This window comes from Vipera berus (genome assembly GCF_964194415.1).
Source record: "Vipera berus genome assembly, chromosome: 6".
Taxonomy (NCBI): Eukaryota; Metazoa; Chordata; class Lepidosauria; order Squamata; family Viperidae; genus Vipera; species Vipera berus.
In genome coordinates, this window is record NC_138208.1 from 2,273,642 (window position 1) to 2,288,408 (window position 14,767).

At 42.9% G+C, this 14,767-nt stretch overlaps 1 protein-coding gene across 1 annotated transcript in view; it reads left to right on the plus strand.

The window, feature by feature from the left end:
- The window catches only part of ANO2 (anoctamin 2), a gene marked incomplete at its 3' end in the record, with an annotated part of 127,770 nt that overhangs the window by 16,876 nt on the left and 96,127 nt on the right, over positions 1–14,767 (plus strand). The window contains exons 2-7 of the mRNA XM_081331309.1: positions 274–372; positions 2,084–2,235; positions 5,434–5,488; positions 6,846–6,897; positions 9,797–9,852; positions 11,751–11,792. Of these exons, the coding sequence (XP_081187435.1) occupies positions 274–372; positions 2,084–2,235; positions 5,434–5,488; positions 6,846–6,897; positions 9,797–9,852; positions 11,751–11,792 (456 nt within the window). The remainder of the gene's footprint in view (positions 1–273; positions 373–2,083; positions 2,236–5,433; positions 5,489–6,845; positions 6,898–9,796; positions 9,853–11,750; positions 11,793–14,767) is intronic.

Sequence of the window (14,767 nt, forward strand, 5' to 3'; positions counted from 1 at the left end):
GATAGATAGATAGATAGATAGATAGATAGATAGATAGATAGATAGACAGATGCCCTTTAATTATCAGATGTTAATGAGTTACTCCTTAAAAATCTCAGCACTGATTGAACCAAATAATCCTGTTAAAGAGCTGGCTATTCCATGGTTTCAAATCCAGTCCCTAAAGCAGTTAAAGTGATTTCTGCCTACCTCTGAGAACTACAGGACATTTTAGAGACAGCTTTCTTGTTTGCTAGCTTTCGGTACAATATATGTTCTTTCTTCTTATTTTAGGATAAGAGTCAAGGTCTGAGCTTTGTCCGAATACACGCACCATGGAATGTACTGAGCCGAGAAGCAGAAATTCTGAAAATCAAAATGCCCACTAAAAGAGTAAGTATGGATCAATTCCATTTTTTAAAATCACTTTTGAATGTCAGAAACAGGGAAGTAGCAGATAGGCCTACAGCAGGGGTGTCAAACTCACAACATCACATGACGTGTTGTGATGTATCGTGATTTTTTTCCCCATTGCCGCCAGTGGGGTGGGCACGGTTTCGTTGTCACGCATCTGTCCCGTGGGCCGGCAGCTTGACACCCCTGGTCTACAGGGTATGGTCACAAAAGATAAGCTGGTGGCCATAACAGTGTGAACTAAACTCCACTCTGTGATGACTCCCCCAGACGCTTCTCCAGATGCCAGCTCAGAGGAGGATGAACCACTTCAGGGCACATCTGGAGGGGAGTTGGTCAATGGCTCTGAGTGGGATTTGGCTGAAGCACAGCTGCAGCAGGACAGCCCCGAGGCTTCAGGTGGGGAAAGCACCCAGCTGTAGCCAATCAGTGATGAGGAAGAGGAACTGCCTGGTGCACCTGATCCAAGAACTCATAGGGCAGAGAAAAGGCAGGAGCAGAGAAGGTCAGCCAGATTACTCGTGAGGAGGCAGCCTCGCCCGTCTTGATGGGCTGCACCAGAAGCTGGCTATTTAGCACTGCAGACAGATGGAGGTGATGCTGGGAACAACATGTTTGTTTTCTTGCTGTGTGTTCTGACCTTGAACTTTGGGTTGTGTCTGTTCAGCTGTTGCCTTTGCTTGCCTTGGCCTATGGGTTTGTCTCTTTTGCCTAGTGGACTGGACTCGCCTTTGCCTTGAGGTCTAATGTTGGCTTCATTTGAGTAGATTGTGGAACTCATTGCAGTTGAGATAGTGCAGTGATGGTGAACCTTTTAGAGACTGAGTACCCAAACTGCAACCCAAAACCCACTTATTTATCGCCGGATGCCAGGTGGGACGTGGCCCACTGGGTGGGTGTGACTGTGGTGGTCATGGCAAACTGGGTGGGTGTGGCCAAAGTGGGCATGATCACCTTGATGTTGCTCATGGGGAGGGATGCCTGTTGGGGCCAGGCAGGGGGAGATCCAGGGGGTCTCTGGCAGGTGGGGTGGTTGGCCAGAGGCTCGTCCTGCAGGGTGAGGCAAGGTGGGTATGCCAATTGCTGTGGGGCAAGGCAAGGTGAGGTAGGGGCCAGGGCAGCTACTGCCTGACACCATCAACTCCCGCACACAGAGGCCAGTGAGCGCATGGGGGCCAACGGTGTCTGTCAGGAGCCACAGCCTGCCGCTCCTCAACCGCCACACTCTGGACAGCTAGCCAACAGCTGAGGAGGCAATGCAGTGGGTCGTGGCCTGGAAAAGGAGAGCATGTGAAGCCAGGAGGGATGGGACGGGGGGGAGGGAAACCAACCGTGCCGGAATGCATCGGGGAGATGGATGAAGAGGGAAGGTTGCCATCTCCGGGACATGACACGCATGCCCACAAAGAGGGCTCTGAGTGCCATCTCTGGCACGTGTGCCATAGTTCGCCACCACTGAGCTAGTGACAGCACAGCCTTAATGAAGACTCCTTTACACCTGTGCTGTATGTCTGTATGCATGAGTTGGACAGCCACACACTCGTGCATAAAAAAAACAGGTGGAGATTTGATTGCATCTTTGTGACTGCCACCTTTGCAGATACCTTTAGGCAGCAGAAGTAAAACATCTAGCCACATTTTGGGAGAAAAAGAGATGGGAAGATAGATGGCTGTTTTTTTATTTTTCTAGACTTATGAAATCAAAGAAGAAGGGGGGATTGTCAAGAAGCTGTCGTGCATATGGCAGAAATTTACCGAGCCACTGCAGCCTAAAGTGCCACAGCAAAACACCACTAGGATGAAGAATTTATCTTACCCCTTTTCCAGAGAAAAAATATATTTGTGAGTATTTGACAGACTGGGTGATGGGACCGAGGAAGTATTTAATCCAAATTACTTCGGCGGAAATGGAGTAGATGCTAATCGAGCAGGGCGCAGAGAAATCTTTTTCAAACTTGGCTACTTTACGTTGCGTGGACTTCAACTCCCAGGATTCTTCAGCCATTCTGGAAGTTGAAGTCTATATTGTTTAAAATTGCCAAGTTTGAAAAATGCTGATGTACAGCAGCGGGTTGCTTGGGAATCACAGAGGCAAAATGCTGATCGCTTGATCGATGAAAGAATACAAAACAGCTTTAGCATCCTTTTCTCAGCCATTCTAAGCTATCTTGTCTTCTTGCAGACGTTTCATTACCAAAGTAGGTAACATCGTCAGTGCTAGAAGGGAGGGGGCTTTGCTCTCATTTTATATACTAGTGGCTTGCCCTATCAATATTGGTGGGAGTGGACCTGGTACTACTATTAAAGTTTCAATGGAAGAATAGAATAGAATAGAACAGAACAGAACAGAACAGAACAGAACAGAACAGAACAGAACAGAACAGAATAGAATAGAATAGAATAGAATAGAATAGAATAGAATAGAATAAGAAATAAGAAAAGAATGGAATGGAATGGAATAGAATAGAATAGAATAGAATAGAATAGAATAGAATAGAATAGAATAGAATAGAATAGAATAGAATAGAATAGAATAGAATAGAATAGAATAGAATAGAATAGAATAGAATAGAATAACAGAACTGGAAGGGACCTTGGAGGTCTTCTAGTCCAGCCCCCTGCTCAAGCAGGAGAACCTATACCATCCCAGACAAGTGACTGTCCAGTCTCTTGTTAAAAACCACCAGTGATGGAGAGCCCATGATTTCTGGAGGCAAGCTTTTGAGTTTAAGGGTAAGAAAGCTCGCCCACTCTGGGTGAGAGAAAACTTGATACAAGATACTAGGGCCTTGGTGGAGCAGTGGACTAATGCCTCAAGTAACACCAGCTGCCTGCAGTTAGTGCAGGTTCGAGTCCCACCAGGCTCAAGGTTGACTCAGCCTTCCATCCTTCCGAGGTAGGTAAAATGAGGACCCAGATTGTTGGGGGCAATAAGCTGACTTTGTAATAATGCCGCTTGGGGTGTGTGTGTGAAAGCCCTAACAAGCAGGCATATACATAGAATGAAGGCTACTGCTAAGTTTGTAAGCCGCCCTGAGTCTTCGGAGAAGGGCGGGATATAAATGGAATTAAAATAAAATAAATAAAATAAAAGAGTTTGCTGGCTGATTACTAGAGGCAATCAAACAGAATTAAAGCTTCGATAGAAGAGAATGTATGTAGCCCAGAACTGAACTGACAGGACAAGCCACTAGTATGTAATCTGAGAGTTTACCCCACCCCCTACTAGTACTGATGATATTACCTAGTCTGGTAATGAAATATCTGCCAGAAAGCCGCCAAGCTCAGAGAGCATCAAGGATATCACAATTAAAACCTGAGCTACAAAAATATATCAAAGCGTTAATTGTTTTTGATTGCCTCTAGTAATCAGCCTGTGAAGTCTTCCTGTATCAAGTTTTCTCTCACCCAGAGAGGATGAGATTTCTTACCCTTAAACTCAAAATCTTCATGTATTTTAATCAGATTTTAAACAAACTACAGGGAGTATTCTCACGAATATTGCAAAAGCTTATCTCTAGCCCATTTAGCCCTTGGTCTGTTTAAAAGCTTCTAATCATCCTTAGGCTGCTGATCTCCAAACTAAAAAAAAAAAGTTTGAAACAAAGGTTCTTTTGTTGTGGGTTGAAGGAAAACCACCCAGTGTATTGAAGCTGTCCATCTGAAGGTTCTTGACATCAAAGTAAAGAAAAGAGAAAAGAAAAGAAAAAAGCAATTTGTGAGCCATTTCCAAGTGATTAAGAGGGGAAGTGGGCAAATCCACCATCCTTGTGAAGGCTTCAAATTACAACTTGGGCAAAGCTGCTTCACCTGGCTTCCAAATCTCTAAAACCTACCAGAGACTGTTGTTTTATAATCACATTGCAGGGAGCATCTGGGCAATCCGAAATCCTCCCCTTAATCCAGAGAGAAGTTTGTGGAGCCGATTCATTCACTTTTTACTGTGTTCATTGGCTCCACTAAAAGCTAACTCACTTTCATTTTGAGCCATCGCTCGCTCAAAAACTCTGGGGAAAGAATTCTTAAACCCATGCTCCACTGGCCACTGTTTTCCCAAACTTTGGCATCCCCACATCAGGAACAAATGATCATCTTTAACCGGTGGTAGGTTCTAATGGGAGAAGGAAGGGCAGATAGAACCAACAAAGATTATCTTTGGGGTTGGGAGATTTTTTTTCCCCTTCAAGCTATCTTGTACTAGGAATATCTGACCCTTTTGTATTTTTGGGGGGGTACTCATTTTGTGAAAACATCAGTGGGAAAAGAGCCATTTCCATGGCAGACAAAATCAGAAATCTGGTTGCACATTTGCACACTAGCATATCTTGTTAAAAGCTGCAACTAGGATATCTTGTTAAAAGCTACAACGGACAAAATATGCCACCCTTAAAAGATGCTACGAGCTCCTGATTTTTCTTCTTAATAAAAAAAATACCTCTGGCCTCTGAGCATGCACCTTGTGTTCTATTCAGAAGAAATATGAATTACTTGGGATTTTAGAAACCACGGCTTCAAATGTGTAAAATAGAGTAACTGTAATCATGTCAACCTTCCGAATCCTTGGGAAGGGAAGTGTAGGGGATAATCTATAATGATCTGGAAGGTGGGGTTAAATGTGTCATTAGTTTGGAATTATTGTGCAGCCACAAGAGACTCTAGCACCAATTTAGCTTTGACCTTTTAGTTGATCAGATTCTTATTTATAGGTAGCATTTAGAAACTCTTCTGTCCTTTGAACTCAGTGAGTCTTCCTGATTATTTACACCCGACGGGAAGGAATCACGAACTGAGAACTCTTTTATTACTGGAAGCTTGTCAGACAAAAAATCCTATAAGCGATTTAGCAATGCTGTTTTACAGCACCCTAACCTTCTCCTTGTAAAATGTTTCTGCCTTTTGTGCTTGAGGAAAGTCAGGTTTGTTTATTTATTTATTTTGTACTACTAGAACCTGTAGCATCTGAATAAAAAGAGTCTTAATGCTGTTCTGTAGGGCATTACATGACCACTTATAATTCCCCCCTTTTTTTCGTGTTTCAAGGTACAACATTCAAGATAAAGATACATTTTTTGACAATGGCACCCGCAGTCGAATTGTAAGTAAATCCACAAGGAGGCTATTCTTGGCTTACGGCTTAGAATGCTTTCCATCCCTTTAGCAGTAAGAGAAACAAAGAGCTTTCCTATTTTGAAGTGCTGATTCAAGGGCAGAGGGCTCAGAATTTCAGCTAATAGCAACAGCGATAGCACTTAAGACTTATATATCACTTCACTGTGCTTTACAGCCCTCTCTAAGCAGTTTACAGAGTCAGTGTTTTGCCCCCAATAATCGGGGTACTCATTTTAACAACCATGGAAGGATGGAAGGCTGAGTCAACCTTGAGCTGGTTAGGATCAAACTCCTGGCAGTGGGCAGTCAGCCTGCAATACTGAATTCAAGCCACTTCACCACCATGGCTCTTCCTTCCTTCCTTCCTTCCTTCCTTCCTTCCTTCCTTCCTTCCTTCCTTCCTTCCTTCCTTCCTTCCTCCCTCCCTCCCTCCCTCCCTCCTTCCCTTCCTCCCTCCCTCCCTCCCTTAAGACTTAGCAACAGCATTTATATACCATTTCACACTTCTTTACAGCCCTCTGTAAGAGGTTTACAGAGTCAGCCTGTTGTCCCCAACAATCTGGGTCCTCATTTTACTGACCTTAGAAGGATAGAAGGCTGAGTCAACCTTGAGCCGGTCAGGATCAAACTCCTGGCAGTGGGCAGAGTCAGCCTGCAATGCTGCATTCTAATCACTGAGTCATCATGGCTTAAATAGCGATAGTGATAGGGCTTAAAATTATATACTGCTTCATAGTGCTAAGTGGTTTACAGTGTGTTGCCCCCAACTGTTGTGATTCAGGGTCAGCCTGTGGGTTCGGCATTTGGGTCGGATGATTCAGAGGAGGAGGAGGGGGGTGTTGGAGAGGTTGCTGAGGGTGTTGGAGAGCTTGCTGATGAGAGCCCTCAGCCAGGCCCCTCCCACCTGGTCACGACGGAGACCCAGCCTGACAGCGTGGATGAAGATGACCCACAGCTGGCCCTGTTCAAGGACGCCCGACGCAGGAGGCAGTCAATCAGGAGTAAACAGAGGAAGGCAATGGGGCACCTCGGAAGGAGGCAGAGAGAAGCCATGCCCTGAACTGTATTTAAGGGGGAATGCGTGGGAGGGCTGGTTTGCTGAAGGCAACCGTTTGAATAGTTCCTGTTTCATGGTTCGTGTTTGCTCTCTTTGCTCTCTTTGCTCTGTTTATGTTTTTATGTTAATAAATTTGGCAGGCTTAGTTCCAGCCTCTTGCCTTCTTGTAAAAGGGATTGTCCCTGCCTTATCTGCAGGGCCGGTACAGAACACCAACAACAATTTTGGAGAATCGTCTGTGAGTGATTTTTCTTTTTTCTTTTTCTGTTCCTTTTCTCAAACACAGGTACATGAAATTTTGAAGCGCACCTATAGTTCAAAAGCCAAAAACAGCATGGGTGAGAAAAAGTTTGAATTTTAACTATAGCATCGTGGAATCCACTTTTCGATATGTGGTAACTAGCGCATTGGACATTTCAGTTTCTTGCAAAATACAGGCAGGCCACAACTTATGACCGTTGGTTCAGGGTTTGTTCAAAGTTACAATGGTGCTGAAAAAAAGTATCATCCTTGCATGTAATGACTGGTTCTCACACTTACAACGGTCGCACCGCCCCACCCACCCCTGTGGTCACGTGATCATATTTTCCACATTGGGCAACCTGCTCCCATATTGCAATGTTCTGCGGTCATGTGATCACAGTAGGTAACCGTTTTTGCTGGTTCCTGACAAAAAAAATGCCTGTTCAGAAGAAGGGGTTCAGACACAAAGTCAATGGAGGAAGCCAAACCCGCTTAACGACCAAGGTGATTCAATGAACAATCGCAGGGATTCACTTCACAATCACTATAAAATTGGGCGTGTATCGCAGAAGAACCATCTTGCTTAGTGATGGAAATTCTGGGCCCCAGCTGTGGTCATAAATTGAGAACTGCCCATATTCAAGTGTCTACAGAGGTTCTCACTCATCCAGATCTTGGTTGTCCCAAAGGTGCTTTTTTCAGGAGGCAACTGGACTTTCTTGTTTTTCTTTGAAGAGGTTTTGCTTCTCATCTCAGAAGCTTCTTCAGGTTCTGACTGGATAGTTTGGGAATGGAAAGATTTATACTCCTTGCAGACAGCTAGTCATTTGCCCTCTTTTAGAGAGTTGTTGAAGCCACCTGGAGGTTTATCTGTGTTGTTGATTGCAACCTCCAGGTGGCTTCAATGACTCTCTTTAAAAATGACAAAGAGCAGCTGTCTGCAAGAAATACAAAGCCTTCCATCCTCCACCATCCAGAACCTTCTTGGATGAGAAGCGAAACGCCTTCAAAGGAAAACAAGGAAGTCTCCTTGCCTTGTGAAAAAGCACCTTTGGGATATATTCAAGTGAGTTTTGAAAAGTCTGAGACACCCACTAGGAAGAACCTGTTCCAGCTAAGGAGAAAGAATGGCAGAACTGGGAGACATCTCCAGGTTTGTGTCCCACCTCCCCACATTCCAAATAAGACATATTAGAAGGGATAGTCTCTGAAAATGTCACAGACCCTAGGACTCAGGGCGTTCTCTGAGCTTGGTGGTTTTCTTGCAATGCAATCCTAGCACGGATGATGTTTGGGTAATGAAACAACTGCAAAAAAACCACAAAGTTCAAAGAACATCAAGGACCCCACAGTCCTTTCTCCTCCTCCTCCTCCTCCTCTTCCTCCTCCTCCTCCTCCTCATTCCACAAACCCTTCTACCACTGATGATGTTACCTAGTTTGGGTAATGGAATGTCTGCAAGAAAACAAGCAAGCTCAGAGATCACCAAAGACTCCTCATGTCCACCCTGAGCTACAGACATTCTCCTTTCTTGATACTCTGGGCTGTCATGCAGCCAACCATCTAGAAGAGCCAATCTTTAAGATTGATCTGCCCATCTTTTTTTATTATTATTTTTTTTAATTCCATTTATATCCCGCCCTTCTCCGAAGACTCAGGGCGGCTTACAAGCTTAGCAGTAGCCTTCATTCTATGTATATGCCTGCTTATTAGGGCTTTCACACACACACCCCAAGCGGCATTATTACAAAGTCAGCTTAATTGCCCCCAACAATCTGGGTCCTCATTTTACCTACCTCGGAAGGATGGAAGGCTGAGTCACCCTTGAGCCTGGTGGGACTCGAACCTGCACTAATTGCAGGCAGCTGGTGTTACTTAAGGAGGCATTATCCCACTGCTCCACCAAGGCTCCCATCCCCCATGCCACCTACACCACTTTATAACAGTCTTTCTCAAACTTAGCCATTTTAAGTCATGCTGACTTCAATCCCCAGAATTTCCCCAGGCAACATGGCAGGTTGAGGAATTCTGGGAATTGAAGTCCACACGTCTTAAAGTGGCCAGTGTCTGAAACACTGCTTTATAACATCAGCTTGTTATTTTTTTTAAAAAAATGAAAACATACCTTTAGATCAAGGTATATTTATTCTCTTCCTGGATTGAAAAATGTAGCCCCAGAAATCTGATACACAAACCATTGGGAATACTAGCCTGTTTCAGACTGCAAGGATGGGATTTTATTTCACTGCCTTTATTTCTTGAGTAACTGGACTTCCCTATTGTATCAGCCTGTCTCTTTCACCAAAGAAGGCTAGCAAGGAGTATAAGGATGTTTGGCGTATGGAGTCATTCCTGGTTTTAGAGGCCAGCATTCATAAACCTTGAAAAATTGCCCAAAATGGAATCATTTAGGTATCCTGGTGGATTAAGAACACATTCCCTAAAAGACAATAACGTTGATTGGATTTTTATGGGCAATATGGTGGGTTAAATATTTCATATCATCCTTTTGATGAAATGATAATGTATATATTCTACATAAAAAAGAATCACATCATTTAGCGTTCAGTAAATATTTGGCATCTGCGTCAGTTTTTAAGTTATGGTGCCTTTTCAATAGCAGCATAACTTCCAATTGCATTCATAAATCTTATTAAAATGAAGAACGAAGAAGATATATAATTGGAGGTAAATAACATCTCGGAACATTTGAAAAAAAATCAATCAGCTGAAGTTAAATTTGGATTTTAAAACTCAAATGTCGGCTAATGTTTAACTTTGCATTTTCGGGGGCAAAATCTCCTACCCCAAAGTTATAATAATTTGGAAAATTAATCTCAGCTCTAAATTAAAGCTCCGGTAATCTCTTGAATCACCTTATTCTGCTGAAAGGCAGGTAAACACACACACACACACACACACAGACACACAAAATGAAACAGGGGAAAAAACCCCACCATACTAATATTATCCTAACTTATACCTTTTGTTTAGGTATTAACACATTAATAGCAAATAATGTTTATGAAACAGCTTATCCTCTACATGATGTTACACTTTTAATCCTAATTTTTATAAGGACTGAGTTCAGAATGATAGTTCTGTTAATATTTGTTTCATGTTAAATTCAGTTCCAAATATTATGTTGGGGGAAAGGAAAATGCATGCATTGTCTTCCAGGTCTCTTCTCTTCCCTTACTCATCTTAGCCTGCCCCAATTCATAGAATCATGGGACTGGAAGGGAACTTGGAGGTCTTCTAGTCCAACCCCAATGACCAAGGCAGATGACTTTATGCTATCCTGGACAAATAAATGTCCAATCTTTTCTTGAAAACAGAGATGGAGCACCCACAACTGTAAGAATAGAATAGAATAGAATAGAATAGAATAGAATAGAATAGAATAGAATAGAATAGAATAGAATAGAATAGAATAGAATAGAATAGAATAGAATAGAATAGAATAGAATAGAATAGAATAGAATAGAATAGAATTTGGAATGGAATGGAATGGAATGGAGTGGAGTGGAGTGGAGTGGAGTGGAGTGGAGTGGAGTGGAGTGGAGTGGAGTGGAGTGGAGTGGAATAGAATAGAATAGAATAGAATGGAATGGAATGGAATGGAATGGAATGGAGTGGAGTGGAGTGGAGTGGAGTGGAGTGGAGTGGAGTGGAGTGGAGTGGAGTGGAGTGGAGTGGAGTGGAGTGGAATGGAATGGACAGATTGTAGAGTAGAATAGAATGGAATGGAACGGAACGGAACAGAACAGAACAGAACAGAATAGAGAATACGAAAGAATAAGGAACAGAACAGAACAGAACAGAATAGAACAGAACAGAGCTGGAAGGGATCTTGGAGATCTTCTAGTCCAGCCCCCTGCTCAAGCAGGAGACTTGGCCTATAGCATAACATTGGGAGCCAAAGGACCCTACAAAAGCATCAAGGTTTTGAGAGAAACTTAAGATTTGCCATCAAATGCTACTTTTTGGAGCCTTGAGGTCTTCTCTCTCCGTGCCCAACAAAGACAGTACAGATTATTCTTCCCCGCCGACAGCAATTTGATTTGATGGTGCTGCTACAGGTTCTATTTGTTGAATACATTCTATAAAATATTTCTTCTGCCTAACACCACCCTAACACCTATCAACCGTCCACCAGTTAGTTCGAGGCTTCAGGACGTCTTCGGGGTAAAGCGAGATAATGAAGGCAGGATTAGAAGGTGATAAAGTGGAGAGGGAAATGGGAACCTAGTGTGATTAATATTGCCTTTGGAACTTGCTCAATAAAATCATGAGCTTTATCAGTAAAATACCTTGGGGAGTTTAAGAAATCTAGGCCAGCACTTTCATTTTATGAGATAAAGAGAAAAATTACTCTTGATATCTTGGGAGATTCTCAGTCCTCCAGGTCAGGGTTGTCCCAAAAATGTTTTTGTTTTTTTGTTTTTTTGCATGAGGCAACTGGACTTTCTTGATTTTCTTTGAAGACGTTTCGTTTCTCATCCAAGAAGCTTCTTCGGCTCTGACTGGGATGGTGGGGAATGGAAAGATTTATACTCCTTGCAGACAGCCGGTCATTTGCATTTTTTAAGAGAGTCATTGAGGCCACTTGGAGAAGTCTCCACAGCCATTTGCACCACTCAGGTGACCCTGAGGACACAGGTAAACCTCCCAGTGCCTCAACAACTCGCTAAAAGAAGGCAAAGGACCAGCTGTCTGCAAGGAGTATAAATCCTCCTTGTTAGCAGCGTTGACAAAAAGCACTTTTGGGATTACTCTCGATAGTTCGGTGGGCAATGTAAAATAAACACTCATCTGAGCTGCAAGCCAATTATAGGTCTGGACAAAAGAGCAATTTTTATGCAGAGTGCTTGGCTTAAAAAATGTCTACGTAGAATCTGATGTTACTACCAAACATGTATTTTAACACGTATCCTTGATTTTTCAGGGCGAATATGAAGGTGAAAGCAAGGAAATGAATGAACGGAAGGTAAAATACTTGCAGCCTCACTTGGGTCGGTATGAAAGTTGTAACTACGGGCTGGGCATTGCAAATAAGTCTGCCGTTAAAAGACTTTTAAACAAGCAAGGCACCACCAAAGCTGACGTTCTCCCAATCTTTTACAGCTGATTAACCTTGACAGAGATTGCACAAAAGGATGATCCACTGGTCTGGAATCAGTGTATTATTATTATATATGCAACCGTATGGAATCACGGTTGCCCGGTCTTTAACTTGCTACGCATTGCGCTCTAATATGTTGTGATCTATGGTTGTACTTTACGCGCAGATCCAAGCAGTTATGACTTTCTGTAATGTAAAGATGGAATTTTGTCAATTGCACAGTTTGTCTAAGTGCCGCCTGAGATTTTGGCACCCCGTAATCATTGGGACCACCATAGCTGGTTTATGCCATAATCTTTCAGCTTCAGTTTTCAGAACTGGATACTTTATGATCTTCTCAAAGAATCCTTTGGCTTCTAATCTACTATCCCTCACTAATCTACGATCCACGCTTTCTCCTGTTCATTTTCAACTGCTTTTTCAACCCTACGTTCCAAACCAATTTTTCCTTCCTGGCATAGGATAATTTTTGTAGATGTTGTAGTGAGCTTTGTGCACGAGCTATGCATACGATCCAGTGTCTCTTTGGCGTTTTTTCCCAATCTGCTCTTAGAATCATTTGAGGATTTTTTTCCCCTTTAATTCTGGACTTGATTGCTTTAGTTTAAACAGCTGGCTCTTGAGCAACCAGAATCAAACAATTGGTTTCTTTTTTTTTCTTTTTTTAATGTTTAGCTTTAGTTTAGTTTAGTTTTATTAAATTTTTATACCGCCCTTCTCCCGAAGGACTCAGGGCGGTGTACAGGGCAATAAATATCAGAAAATAAATACAAAAGTTAAAAGAAATTAAAAGAATTTAATCATTAATCATGCCCAATATAATACAATGATTAAAACTATGCTAAAATTAGACCCAACCCCAAACCCATCAAACCAGGCCAGATTGTTCAAATAAATAAGTTTTTAAATCGCGCCGGAAGGAGCGAAGGTCGGGGGCCATCCGGAGCTCAACCGGTAAGTGGTTCCACAGGTCTGGCGCGCCCACAGAGAATGCTCTCCCCCTGGGGGCCACCAGTCGACAATCCCTGACTGACGGCACCCTGAGGAGGCCCTCTCTGTGGGAGCGCACTGGACGGAGGGAAGTTGATGCCGGCCGCAGGTGCTGCCGTAGGTAATCCGGACCCATGCCATGTAGGGCTTTATAGGTCATCACCAGCACCTTGAATCTCACCCGGAGGGCAACTGGCAGCCAATGCAGCTCGCGGAGCAGAGGTGTAACATGGGAGTATCGGGAGACCCCCAACACAACTCGCACGGCTGCATTCTGCACCAGTTGGAGCCTCCGAGTGGTCCTCAAGGGCAGCCCCATGTAGAGAGCATTGCAGTAGTCCAAACGAGAGGTCACGAGCGCATGAGTGACTGTACGCAAGGCATCCCGGTCTAGATAGGGCCGCAACTGGTGCAATGTTCCAGTCGTAAGCCATTGTCAGGTTTTATGTTTACCCGTTTCCCCCTCGATCTTTCTGTAGAAATTAGGTTTTGGCTGAAACTGTCCAGTTTGACTTGTGTCCAGTGAATAATTTCTAGCAGTGTGTCCTATCACAGCTATGGCCAAGTATTTGATGGTGTTTCCAGCATTCGGTTTCATCTTTAGCAATTTTCTCGCTCTTCGAATCCATGCTTTGCTAATCATTATTTTACTTGATGGTATCCAACTATAAAAAGCCCAGATACTTGTGGATTTCATCTTGATGTCTCCCGACGGTTTGGCCGTTTGGCATTTCAATTTCCATCACTTGGTGATTTTTACCCTGATTTATTGATACTACAGGACATTTCTCTAGCCCAAATTCTGTTGATACATCTGCACTAAAAACACACCACTTGTCAATGAGTCCATTTTGGTTTCTGATTTTCCATTAAAGCTTCAGGCCATCTGTAAAAAGGCAAATGTGAGGTTTTATTAGCATTTTTTTTTCTGTTTGATAACCAAGATTTGTTTTCTTCTGAACCACTGAAAGTGAGGTCATAGCAGTGACAAATAATAAGGGTGATAAATTTGTGACACCCTGGAAGATGCTCCTCCGAATGCTGAAAAGTCCGTATTTTTCATTTCCAGGCAACAATTCTGTTTTCCTCTGCTTCATTCTTTTTTTTCTCTATAAACATTGTACTGTTTTTACTGATACAGTTGTTTTTAAGCATTTGATGATCCAACAATATGGTAATGAATCGAATGCCTTTTAATAATCAATCCGGACCATGCTGCATGTAAATTGCTTGGGGTTTTTTGTGGGGTTTTTTTTGGCTTTTGCGACTCTCCAAAACCATTTTATGAATCACAAATTGATGATTATACTTTTATTTCCTTTCAGTTCTACCGGAAGGAAATAACAATCTTCTAAATAATCACTCTCTAAACTTCTTGACATCAGTCTGCTTGATGTGGTCAGCTTGAACGATGCTCAAGCATTTGTAGTGACCGTCTTCATATAGAATCTACATTTTATTTTCATAGGGCATCTGGATTCCTTCACTTTTCACTATTCCCCCCCAGCCCCCCCCCCCCGTTGATGGTGTCCAGTCCAAACTTTATTGCACTATCGTAGCTGTTGAGCAGTGATTCTGTATTGGATGGTGTTTTTCCATACAGCTTTGGAGCATCCATGAGGATAGCCTGGATGATGTTCTTGATGTTTGTTAGCTATGGCTTGACTTATTCATATTGCTGGCAAATGAATCAGTGCAATGGCAAGGAGAAGTGGTGATAATATTCCTTCTGGAGCACAGAGGGAGGTTTTCAAATAGATTGTTGAGACTGAACTCTTGGGCAAATAAAACTGCTTTACTAGATCAGGCTGTAATTCTATGGCTTATTGCTTTGTCTCTGGCAGAGATAA